This window comes from Brienomyrus brachyistius, chromosome 1 (assembly GCF_023856365.1).
Source record: "Brienomyrus brachyistius isolate T26 chromosome 1, BBRACH_0.4, whole genome shotgun sequence".
NCBI lineage: Eukaryota > Metazoa > Chordata > Actinopteri > Osteoglossiformes > Mormyridae > Brienomyrus > Brienomyrus brachyistius.
Genome location: NC_064533.1, coordinates 37,614,384 through 37,626,800, shown reverse-complemented (window position 1 = coordinate 37,626,800; position 12,417 = coordinate 37,614,384). Strand labels below are relative to the sequence as shown.

At 44.2% G+C, this 12,417-nt stretch overlaps 1 protein-coding gene across 1 annotated transcript in view; it reads right to left on the bottom strand.

The window, feature by feature from the left end:
* The window catches only part of LOC125750984 (ephrin type-A receptor 6-like), a 150,342-nt gene that overhangs the window by 97,068 nt on the left and 40,857 nt on the right, over positions 1–12,417 (bottom strand). The window contains exon 3 of the mRNA XM_049029381.1: positions 5,538–6,201. Within this exon, the coding sequence (XP_048885338.1) occupies positions 5,538–6,201 (664 nt within the window). The remainder of the gene's footprint in view (positions 1–5,537; positions 6,202–12,417) is intronic.

Genomic DNA, 12,417 nt, shown 5'->3' with positions numbered 1-12,417 from the left:
GAGGCAGGATTTAATCCCCCAACCCTACCACCTGTGCAGTTAGAAACTCCTTTGTGCTTATTAAAGATGATCTATGTTGCTATTGGTCTACTAGAAATGACTAACAGCCAAGCAGACCAAATACAGAACAATGTGTGAAGTACAGTTGAACAGACTTCTTTCTGTCCCATTACAGATACACTAGAGTACAGCTGGAAATGACTGCTGGGAGAAATCACTCATCCCTGCAGAGCAGTGAGCCTTTCTGAGGGAGCTTGGGTCGTCCGATGTGGGGACAGGAAGCCAGTGCCTCACAGGTAGGCACTGAAACACACAACCATACACTGGGGGCGATTCAGAGGGGCCAACTAGCACAATATAAGAGAACATGCAAATTCACACCCACACACTCAGAGTGGGAGTGACAATCAGTGCTCCTAACCCTAGTAAAATGAATCAACTGCTGTAACTACTAGCCACACCTAGAAATGACTCATTTCAAGATGTGTGAAGCTCACATTAAATGCAGCTTGTAAGTACTGACCTCTATTAACCTCTACATTTGCCGACAGAGCTAAATAGTGGCATTGATTTTAAGGTCTTGCCCACGTTCCCCTGCAAAGATTCTGCAGCCAACTTTGCATGGTCAGTGTTACACTGGTTAATCCATTCCTTAGATGACTAACCCCCTGGTCATTCAGCGTTTTTAGGACACACAGCTACCCCAAATGTGTCTTTGCATCCCCATTGTGGCTTCAAGGCTTCATCGATTTCATCGTGCTGCCTGCTCACTTCAGAACAGAACATCTTTTTGGTTCTGATACTGGCTTATTGGAAATGCAGACAGGAGCCCATGGTGTGGATTGGGCCCGAATGCTTTCCTGTGTGAAGGGCAGATGCAGATGTTGCTGGCACCAACTTAGCTATTCCAAACAACGAACCTGGAACTTCCTAGTGATGTGTCCAATACTCTGTGACAGAACAGGACAGTCTGGCCCATATAGTTATGCATTAAGGCATTAAATCTTCTGTGTTTTTACGTGCCATTCGAGCACGAATGTCAGGCATCTTAAAAAATATGGGTACCTAACTGAGGTACTTGACCCTTCCTCAACGATTTATGCAGAGCAGAAGAACTACTGAGTGTATTCTGTAGACCTCCTACAGCCCCTAAACCATGACAGGGAGTTTGCACTCTGATATGAAGGACATTTTTCTTTCCTTGAAGGGTCCTGCAGCATCCCACTGCTTCTATGCCAGTCCAATACCATTTCAGGTATGGAATTGATGCATTAAGGCCCTTATCCTCCCTATAGGCAACTGTTTTGCTGTAAGTTTCAGGAGTATAATAACTCTGGCAGTTTGAACTGCGGAACAATGTTGAGAATAGGAGTCCTTAGCTGACTCTGCATAAAACACGGCTCCCCAAATGCCCGCAGGGCTCAACTTAACTCAGGTGTGAAGCCTTCCTCACAGAGGAAGCAATCCACGCCTCCAGAATGCACACGCACATCCAGCCTTAGAATACCAACCCGACTACAGGCATAAAGTTTACTTAAATACATAGTTGAGACATAAATTCTTTAGATCATTAACACATATGTCCATGATATGGGATGAATGGCTGTATGTTGTGTTTTTAATACTACATAACCTCAAAAAAATGTAAGTGGGCTGCATTAGCCTCAGCTGGAAGAAATCTGTACTTTAATAGTGTTTAAGTGCAGTGTAAACACCTCTGGTGAGGTAGTAAACAGTGCTATCGAGCAACCTTTCATCATACTTTCACAGTGGAAGGGATTATCATTTGTCAGCCAATGGCGTATTTAACCCAGTAGGAGCCCAATGACAGCTGGGTGAACCGGTTAGTGACTGACAGCCCTTGATAAGCCCACCCCCATGTTTCAATGCTTCATTTATCCTTTACACACTTTCATATCTATGCAGGTCTACGGAGACATGTAGGACACATAATATTGCACTTCAAAACCCAAAAACTGCTACCCAGATTTAATTACCTTACATGATTATAAAGTGATCTTTAGAATAAGAAATGTTAAATAATAAAAAAGACATTTAAAAAAATGCTCCTGTTTGAATAATAAGTGCACAAGAAGATAATACCTTTTTCAATTCTTTTTCAATTCCAAAAAATTAATTAATGATAAATGGTTGTTGTTGCTTTGGTCCTATATTCATGGTCATCTGGAGAAACACAAATCTATACTGACTATCCATCCGATATGTCCCATCCACTGCATGACACTTTACACCTTGAAATAAAGCTTATTGCCTCTGATTTACTTCAAAAACAATGTTATGTCGAGAAAGATTACAATAGCTAAACAAGAACCGTACATAATTAAGAACCATTCATATTTTTAAAAAGCTTTTTCAACCATGCATATTAAACACCAGCGTTTAGCAAATGGGACATTACAACATGTCAAAAAAGACAATATTTCCCCACAGCAAATAACAAGAGAAGCTTGCGTCTGATCAGTGGTAACTTTCAGGGTTTAGTATCTGATGGACATAATGGAACTCTGTTGACACAACAGATTAAAGCTTGTTTTTTAGATTTCATTATTCCTCGACTGGAATGTTCTGCCAACCAGGAAGGTGACTATGACCATCTTATCGCATCCCGACCAGTGGTGACAGCTTTTGTTCTTCATCACTTCTTCTGTAATTAAGCAGAGCACATATTTGTCTGACCTCTCCTCAAAGGGGGGCAGACCTACAGTATTTTTCCTGCAATAACAAAACGAACGACAAAACTGTTGCCAACCCTCCATACATTAGCACAGTGTTTTTCAACCCAGTCCTCAAGGCTCCCAAGACAGTCAACATGTTTGCTCCCTCCCAGCTCCCAGCGCACCTAAAGCAAACAATCGGGCAACCAAGAACACGGAATATCTGGTACAGGTGTACTGGGAGCTGTTTGGGGATCCCAAAAGACTGGGATGAGAAACACTGCATTAGGATATTATGACATCTAAAGGGCATCCAAGCTACGGGGCCAGACGGTCATGTATATGCCCATCTACACTTTAGCATATTTAGCATTCTGAGTGAGGTAATGGCCACTGTGACTCTACACAGGCACTTAAGATTCAGAGTGGATCCTTCAGCAGAGAGGCTCCGGCATCGGCAAATGGCAGTAAGGCCACACAGCCAAGAAGAACGCAGAGGCGCCGTGACACTGATGAATACTGCGGCGCAAAAAGCAGCCTATTTGTAACCAGGCTTTAAAATGTCTTAGGAAGGTGAGGGCACCACTTACAAATTCACTCTGTAGTCCCATTACAAACACACGGCCTGACAGCTGACAGCAACCTGGGACAGCAGGCTTAATCTATCAAGCGATGGATTCAGCTGATAATGCCGCAGGGAGGGTCTTGCTTCGGAGAACGCTGAGGCTGATCTGCGGCGAGATCTCCCTGACGCAGCCCTTGCCTGTTAAAAAGGACTGCTCCTTCATCCATAAAAAGAGAAAAACAGCTATTTCAAACAGCAAGACCTTCGCTTATTAGATCACAGCTGAGCCCGTTTATACTGAGCAAGCGCATCAACAGAAGATCAGGTGGGATTGGGCTGAGCTGGCGATGTGGAGATAATGGAGCCAGGCTGTTCACCGGCCGGGGCGAGATCCTCGGCCCGTTCCCGCGGCGCCAAGCCACCAGCTCAGCTGCCTGCTGCGCCTGGGTAAGACCACCTGGAAGGCTTATCCAATCGCTGCCTGCTGACCTGCGCTTTGACATTCGTATCGTCTTGTGTGTGTGGTGGTCCTTGTAAGGTTATGATTATCTCTGGTTTACTGGAATATACATACTGTAGGCAGAACCATGTCAAAAAACCTATACCATCAGAGGAAACAAGGCAGCTTGACAATCTGTACCACTCAGAGGTACCTCACTGGCCACCCGGTGAGGGCAGCTGGCTTTGCTGCCTGCAGTGTCGGGGTAAGAGCCTCGAGTCTGGCCACAAGGCTGCTCCCTTCAGCTCCCCAGCAGAAGTACCACTGCATTTTGTATTATATTTAATGGGGGTCTGTGGCACTATGCTTGCGATCGGATTCAAATCCCAGGGTTGGCAGGATGATTTCACTGTTGATCCAGTGCCCTCAGCCCCCTTACTCTCTGAGCCTGCTCTCTCATAAAGATGTGCTGCTTTGGATAAAAGCACCAAGCAATGTTTTTCTTTAAAAAAAAAAAAAAAAAAGCAATATGTACTTTGGCACGAAACACAGCGAAATGTACATTCCTTGAATAATACTATATAAAAAATCTGCTTGACAATATGATTAATATTTATTTAGTCATTTAGATTCTTGCTGTGCCTTGCTGTCACATCCCTGCCATGCCGAAGCTGCATTCCTCTCCCCACTCAGCCAGCTGTCACATCCCTGCCATGCCGAAGCTGCATTCCTCTCCCCACTCAGCCAGCTGTCACATCCCTGCCATGCCGAAGCTGCATTCCTCTCCCCACTCAGCCAGCTGTCACATCCCTGCCATGCCGAAGCTGCATTCCTCTCCCCACTCAGCCAGCTGTCACATCCCTGCCATGCCGAAGCTGCATTCCTCTCCCCACTCAGCCAGCTGTCACATCCCTGCCATGCCGAAGCTGCATTCCTCTCCCCACTCAGCCAGCTGTCACATCCCTGCCATGCCGAAGCTGCATTCCTCTCCCCACTCAGCCAGCTGTCACATCCCTGCCATGCCGAAGCTGCATTCCTCTCCCCACTCAGCCAGCTGTCACATCCCTGCCATGCCGAAGCTGCATTCCTCTCCCCACTCAGCCAGCTGTCACATCCCTGCCATGCCGAAGCTGCATTCCTCTCCCCACTCAGCCAGCTACATTTTATCTTCTTTATTTATGACTGCAAAACGTCACATCTTGACGTCACGGCTGCATCTTAAAGTCGCTAGGCCGGCAAAGCGCATCGTATTTATTGAATTATCATCCTCTCTGTCATTCTGCATAGTTAGTTTTCCATTTAAAAATTTTATGGCATCGGAAAAGTAATTACAATTGCTTAGCAACTGACTGGTAAAGTAATTATTGATTTGTGGTAATTTTATTTACCAGCATTGAATAACTGCTATTTAACTAACCAAGAGCAGGGAGCAGATTTATTGCTGATGTCCCTTACAAAGGTGCTGGAGCGACTGTCCCACATTTTGGGGAGATGACATCACGGCACGATGAGCGCAATCTGGGGCTGCAGGCGACCAATGTGACTCCTGGTAATCTGATGTTTGCGGTGAGCACCGGTTCCCGCAGAAAACCTCAGCTACCTCTCTTGTTATGACACTTCCTGCCAGCGCCCTCTAGGGAGAGGACAGAGGTCAGATGCAGTGCAGGTGAGGACACCAGCGTCTGCAGAGGCACAGACCTATATCAGCAAGCCTGTATTATTGTTCAGTCCCAGTGCACTACTCACACTATCAGGTTCATATATTGTTTCTTTCGAGATTCACCCGATATGATCTGAGGCGTCTCGTCATCCAGACTCGATCGGGGACACGGAGAATGACTAGAAAGGGGACACTCACGGAGACAGGTGCCGTCCAGCTCCTCGTGACCCGTGCTGCACACACACCTCCCCAGAGGCACCAGCCAATCGCCGTCCGCTCCGCAGTACAGCTTGGGCGTGTCCCTCTCCTCCGCGTTACGTACGCAGGCCCCCCGCACTTCCACCAACGAGGAAGAGTCCACACGTGGGATGGTGTCTGGGAATGTGGCCAGGTTCCGGAAGGTGAACGGGCACTTCTTGTAATAAACGCGCACGGACACCAGCGCAATGCATGCCCCGATGTCCTGGAAGGCCAGGTAGAAGCCCTTCCTGCTGATGGGTCCCACCTCCCGCACCTCGGTGTTGAGCTTGAGGATCCGGTCGCCCAGGTCCATCTGCGTAAAGCTCTCGTCGGCAGCGATGGTGTCGATCTTGGTGTACTGGACCGGCCTGAACTTGATGCCATGGGGCTCGTCGGCTTCCATGTAGAAGAGATTGAAGGTCTCTTTGCAGGTGCCCGAAACCCAGGGAATGCTGTTGCAGTCACGCAGTGTAAAGCGAAGCTCCACGTAGATCTTCTGTGCGGCCTCGCGGGAGATCCAGTTGGAGCGCAGCCAATTGTTCTGGTTGGGCTCCATCACATGGCACACCTGGAAGGTGTGGATGGGCCGGTTGTGCTCGTCCATCTCCGTAATGGCGTCCCACTGAAGAGAAGGCATAAGAAAAATTACTTATTGGGAAATCAAGAGTTTGGGATTTGAAAAATGCCAAAGGAGACGAAAGAGAAAATATTTTTGAATCCAACTGAACAGAATAGAAACAACATGTAAAAATACCTCGAATCCTGGTTTGATGTCAGAGGAAAATAAAGCACAAATGCCTGAATGAAACTGTCAATAGTACTAATAGAGCTATTAGCATTCAAAAATAACACTTTTAATTATTTGTCTTGGATCTTCGGTCTGTCCTAAATGTCACAAAAACACAGCCAAACATCAAGCTCCTGTATTGGAAAGCTGATTACCCTGCTGACCACACAGCTGCAGTCACACGGTCAGGCTGTGAAGTTAACCACCCAATTTCTCTCTATGTTTATAGAATAGAAAATAATGGAGTTTCCTTCTCCAGGTCATTCTACTTCTCCTTCTATTAAAAGTGAAACAGGTGCTCAGTGACCCAAAGGCAGCCCCAACACGAAAAAATGAAATGAACCAATGAGCTAAATGATGTACAGGGCAAAACGGGCTGAAACATTTAACCATATTCGGCTGTTTGTGCCCATTACATCATTCTCTGCACTCGTTTATAAGTGTTTCTTAAACCAGTCCTTTGGGACCCCTAGACTCTTCACGTTTTTGCTCTCACCCAAATTCCCTGGGAGTTGAGAGAGAGCAAAAACCTTGACTGTCTGGTTTAAATAACTTCTGAGTCTGAGGTACAACGCCATACTGTAGATTTTAAATACATTTTCCCAGGCATGTCTCTGATGCGTGTGGGTGCCATCCTTATTGGGTAAGGGTAAGTCAGGTGACCATCCCAGCTCTTCCTGATTTCTCTCACCTTTTCCTTATTAAACGGGTGTGTGTCCTGCCTTGCCCCCCCCCCCCTCCAGTTCTGCTTCAGCAGAAAAGTATTCTGTCTGTTGCCTTTTCCAGATCCTATTTTCCCTGCCCCCTCCCCCCACATCAATTTGCCCTATCCCCGAGGCACACAGGTTTTCCCCACAGTGACCTGCACCATAAGAAAAAAACATGTCATATGAAATGTATGCATATATATCACTAGACAGGAATGCACTACAATGACATAATCTGACACTGAGTGCTTGTGTGTTTGCTAGTAAGCCTTACATAGAGGCGGTAATCTGCCAACCCGGCAACGCACAGGAGACAGGTCACCTGTCAGAAGTATAATAACCCACATTAGCCAGTCAGGAACAGAACCTTGGGATAAGGCTGGGGAAGGGTTAGCTACCATAGTTACCATCAGGACAGATAAGGCCAAACAAGAAGCAACATGTGCTTATATTATAACAGTGCAGCTGTTTAGTGGATGTTACACAGAGGCAGAAATGTAAAAGTTCATATTGTAATTACAGTGTTATTTTCATAAAAGCCCTTCCACGACTTACAGAGAGGCGTCAGACATGCCGCCGTGTTCATTGTAATGACTCAGGACACAAAAGACGTTCCTCATGAATATGGCATTTAAAGAACTGCATTTGCTGTAATTATTCCATTGATAACTGGCACTGGTAATAGCTGCTGCCCCAGACTGTTGTTGCTTTGGCCCTTGATAATGCTAAGAAAGCATTAGAGCAGCTTTTCGATCTTCCCCTTTCTTCCTGTGTAATCACTCGACTCCTTTGAACACCATAATTCACTTACAGCTGGCACAAGCAGCCCCTACCTTCACAACATGGCATAAAGCACACAGAGGTCTATAAAACCTCATAAACTAACAGCATGATAAAGTCTATTCCGAATATTAAAATTTGATATCCTGATAGCTGCTGCTTTAATTTTATTATATTGAATTATTAACATAGCCGTAAAATTAAGTGCTTTCAGTCAAAGAAGAGTGTGTATCTATTTTGAAAGAATATACAGAAAAAGCAGAAAATCATTTTCAACCTCCGTCCTCCTAGTTCCAGTGAAAAATTACGTTTTCCGTTTAGTCACAAATCATCATTCTTCTTTAGTTTGTTTCAATAATTAAAAAAAATATTTTAAAAGAAGTCAGTAATCATGCAATACACACACAGACACACACACACATACATATACTTTGTATTCCTATCTTTGTGGAGACTAGCCCTAATCCCAGCAATGACGACCTTAACCCCTATCCAGCCTTACCCATAAGTAACCAAACAGAATATGTGACTTTTGGCATTTTTAGGTTTTTGATTGGTCACAGATTTTTTATAAAATTATGTTTCCCCTTGTGGGGACCGAAATGGTGGTCCCCACAATGAAATATATACATGACCCACAGATACATGTTTCTTGGTCTTGGATGGTATTATTCCCTTGATAAGTCCACTGTCCCAGATAAAATTTTCTGGGTGGGAGGTGGCTTCCTCCATGACAAAGTTTTCAGCGGGGGTGCGGCGGATCAATCGCCAATGTTACCGTGTGACAGACCATCACCACCCCCCTCTTTGTAGGGTAGCTAGGATTCTTCCTGCCTGCACCCCCTGAGAGAGACCCACTGATTACCATGGTGAGGATATCCAAAGCGAAGTCTCTGGGAGGATGCAGGTGGACTCCGCTGGAATACTCCAGGTCACAGAGAAGACCTTTCCACTTCACACTTGAGGAAGTATGCAGTATGCCGACCAATCACAGCTAACGCTTCTGTTCCCGAATGAGTGCCAGAGCGGGCAGCGTGAGATGCCGGACAAAGTAAATCACCTGAACTCATAGAAAAAGGCATGGTGAATGATCTTATGGCAGTTTTTGATGGGGATGTCAGCTAAGCAGTGCACCTGTAATAATTTACCCCAGCTGGTGGAGTTTCAGGCACGTTAAAATTCAGAGCATGTGCAGCTGGAGAGTTCATCAAATATACTCGCTGATTGACCAATCACGTTTGAAATGAAACCAGGTGGTTAAACATAATGAAGTGATCACCATCCTGTTAATAGTGCTAAACGAATGGTGTGGAAAGCGAACAAATCCACGCTTTAATCAAACCGCCATGTTAGACTACGTGTCTTGGCCCTGATTGTCGAGGCTAACATGTCTCTCCTTTTTGTGTTATCACTGCAGGAGACAACTCAAAAACTGATACATAAATCAGCTATAGCCATATTTGATGTCTCTCTACAGATTTTAGCTGCTTGAGCATTTCATCACTGCAGATAATATCAGTAGTTTTAAACCAGTTCTTTTCAGTGTATCATGTTTTGTACATCCACACATTGCATAGGTTATATTGTAGAACTCAAAATGAGAAATTAACATATAGAAACATAGATAGTTTATTTTTTTGTTATAACATTTATTATTTTGTTATAAATTTTATCACTATCTTAATTTTTATTTTATTGTCATTGTGTAACTTACAAAGTTTGGGAGCCACATTCCTCCAACCTACATTACTGGGTTTTGCCCACAGGAGATGTTTATGATGTAACTTAATTAATGTAATGCATTATTTCTCTTTTAAAATGCATACAATTACATTTTTGGCCACTAGTATCACGGTTTCATTACATGTATTTAATGTAATTGGGGTTATGTTTGGAATAAGTCACTAAATTTTGGAATTGGATTCCCCAAAGCCTATTTTTCCAATTTGATATGTGTATTTTAGTACGTAATTTTAGTGAACGCAAGGTTTTTCAGGAATGCACTAGTCACATTGTAGCAGGACTGATTGTAGCTGTAATGACAGTGGACGAGATGTGGAATGTAAATAGATGAATAACTACAGAGGTTTATGGGAAAATAAACTATAATCAGTGCACAATGGCACATTATAGTATTGCAGTAGTCAGTAATGCTAGTATAATTCCCCAGCATTAGAGCAGGGGGTGCTAGCTAACCATCACAGACACTTGTTTTCTGTTCATGTTGATGGCATCAGGATGACCTCTTCAGCATTTTACCTCATCCTTTTATGTACTGAGCTTGACTCGTGAATGGGTTAGCATTTAAAGCTGCTTTTGTGCATCTTTACTCGTTTTTGGATTCCCAAGCTCCAGATTTACATGGTCCGGTTCCCCAGACCGTGTCCTGCAGGTACGTACATCTTGGATGTGTGGCCTGCCTTGTAGGCTTCATCCCTCACATGTTCTCTTACTGCCAGCCAGCCTTTCTTCTGCTATTACTGCTTAACCCTATCCTCTGACCACTGCGCGGCCAGTAACATCTGTCGTCAGTCGGGACACCACATTTTTTGCAGGATGCACCCATTCTCTGTGCACATCCTTATATTTTTGGATATCGTACTCCAGGGTCCAGCGTCACAGGACTGACATGGTTACTCTGCTCTCCACAGGACCACCCAGACACAGGCACAGATACCATACTCAAGCTACAGAGATATGCCTCTCTGAAGCAATACTTCAGATACAACTGAGAAATCAGGGTCTATAACAGGGGTGAAGGGCTGTACTTAGTAGGGGGCTGCTAACCTTGGGATCTGGTTGATGATGAAGTGAAAAGTAAACTTACTCTCAGCTTTCAGTTTCAGCCATTCCTCAAAAATATGGAAGAGAATACATTTAAAAATCTTTTGAATATTTTAAGAGTATGCATTGTGCAAAATAAAAACTACATTTTGCACTGAATTATGCAAATGGTTGGCGGGAAAAGACACACCAATTCAGCCCAGATTCACACTTTGTTTACACTGCCAGCAGTCACCCCTGTGACACACTACTACTCATTAACACCCAATGTCATTTGTTTTGATCCACTGTAAACACTAATCACAGTAAATCACAGTAAATATACTTGTGATCACATTAACTCATTTAACTTTTCACTGTATTGGCATCAATTTGTATATAATTAGACAGATACCAAATCAGTTTGCAAATGCAAGGTTACAATGTGCAGTAATGGGCGGGGCATGATTGCATCGTCCTCTTGGGGGGGGGGATGGGTGGCACTGTTTCCGTTTCACCAGTGCTACAGTCCTTCCATCACTGTTCTTAGCAATAATTTTCTGTCAGCCATCAATTTTGTCTCTATGAACAGGAGGGGTCTTAGTATCCTGAATGCCCTCTTAAGTTATTTTCTATTGTATGTTAGTTTCCTGCAGTTTGTGTGAAAACTCCACTATTAAACTTTGTCACATATTCTTGTTTTTTGTGAAAAAAAATAAGATAAAACAAATAATTGCACTGTGTTACTTAAAAGGTAAACAGAAGTACAGTATGAAGGTCACCGAAGACGAACTAATTATATAAGACCCCCAAAGTAACTTATAGTTGTTGAGTGCTGTATTTACAGTGAAAACTGTAAACTGATCTCGGGCAATTTCAAGATTTAAGCCCTGCAGGCTTCTAGCAACAAAGAAATCCGATGTGCTGTCAAGTTAAATTTCCTATGTGGCCGAACAAAGGTGTTATAAGGTTGTGGCAAGATGCACTCCAGAATCTAATGGAGCTTTTTTAAAGAGCAAGCCTCCACTGTAAATTGTGCTTTTAATAGAGGCATAAATATGAGCCCGTTACCATCACCCTAATTCCAGAGAGCAAAATGACATAAGAAAAGCTTTTATGCTGCATGGCTTTCAAGCTGAGAGGTGCTTGAGGAATGCAGCCAAATCCAGTTCTGCTGCCACATTGTTCACTATTTGGTAAAGTCTGATTTACATTTAGCCCTCTGCTCTCATATCAAAAGCGACTCGCTTATCGGGTTCTTTAAGCGAGACGCCGTTAGGTATGGTGCCGTCCGAAGCAACCCCACAGGTGAGACGTGGCGGCTAAGAGTGATACGCAGCACATGCAGGGGAAGATTAAGGTTCATGCTGGGGGTGCATAAATACCCAACTTCACCAGAAGACTCCGGGGAGCAGTTCATTCAGCCGTGCTCCTCTGGCAGCAGTATATTCTCACAGAGTTTTTTTTTGCATGAGAGTAAATGTCAGTATCACTGGGAGCCTGAGTGTGTGTAACTACTTTAGCTGGATGTCATTTGTTACTGCCATGTCGGTGCCCCCATGCCCCTCCCTACAAAATTTCACCATTCCCCGTCACGTTTTCCTCAGAGTGGCCCACACACAGACCTCTACCCACCATATTAGTTCTACAGTTTCATTCATCAACAGCAACAGAACATGAGTTACTTGCCGCCCTCTGTGATAGAGAGAGAGGGCATCCTGCAGGAAAATCCATAGCAATAATTAACATTGTCTCTGTACTGAGCATATATATCGACGTACCCTTTGGATTCATGAGCACC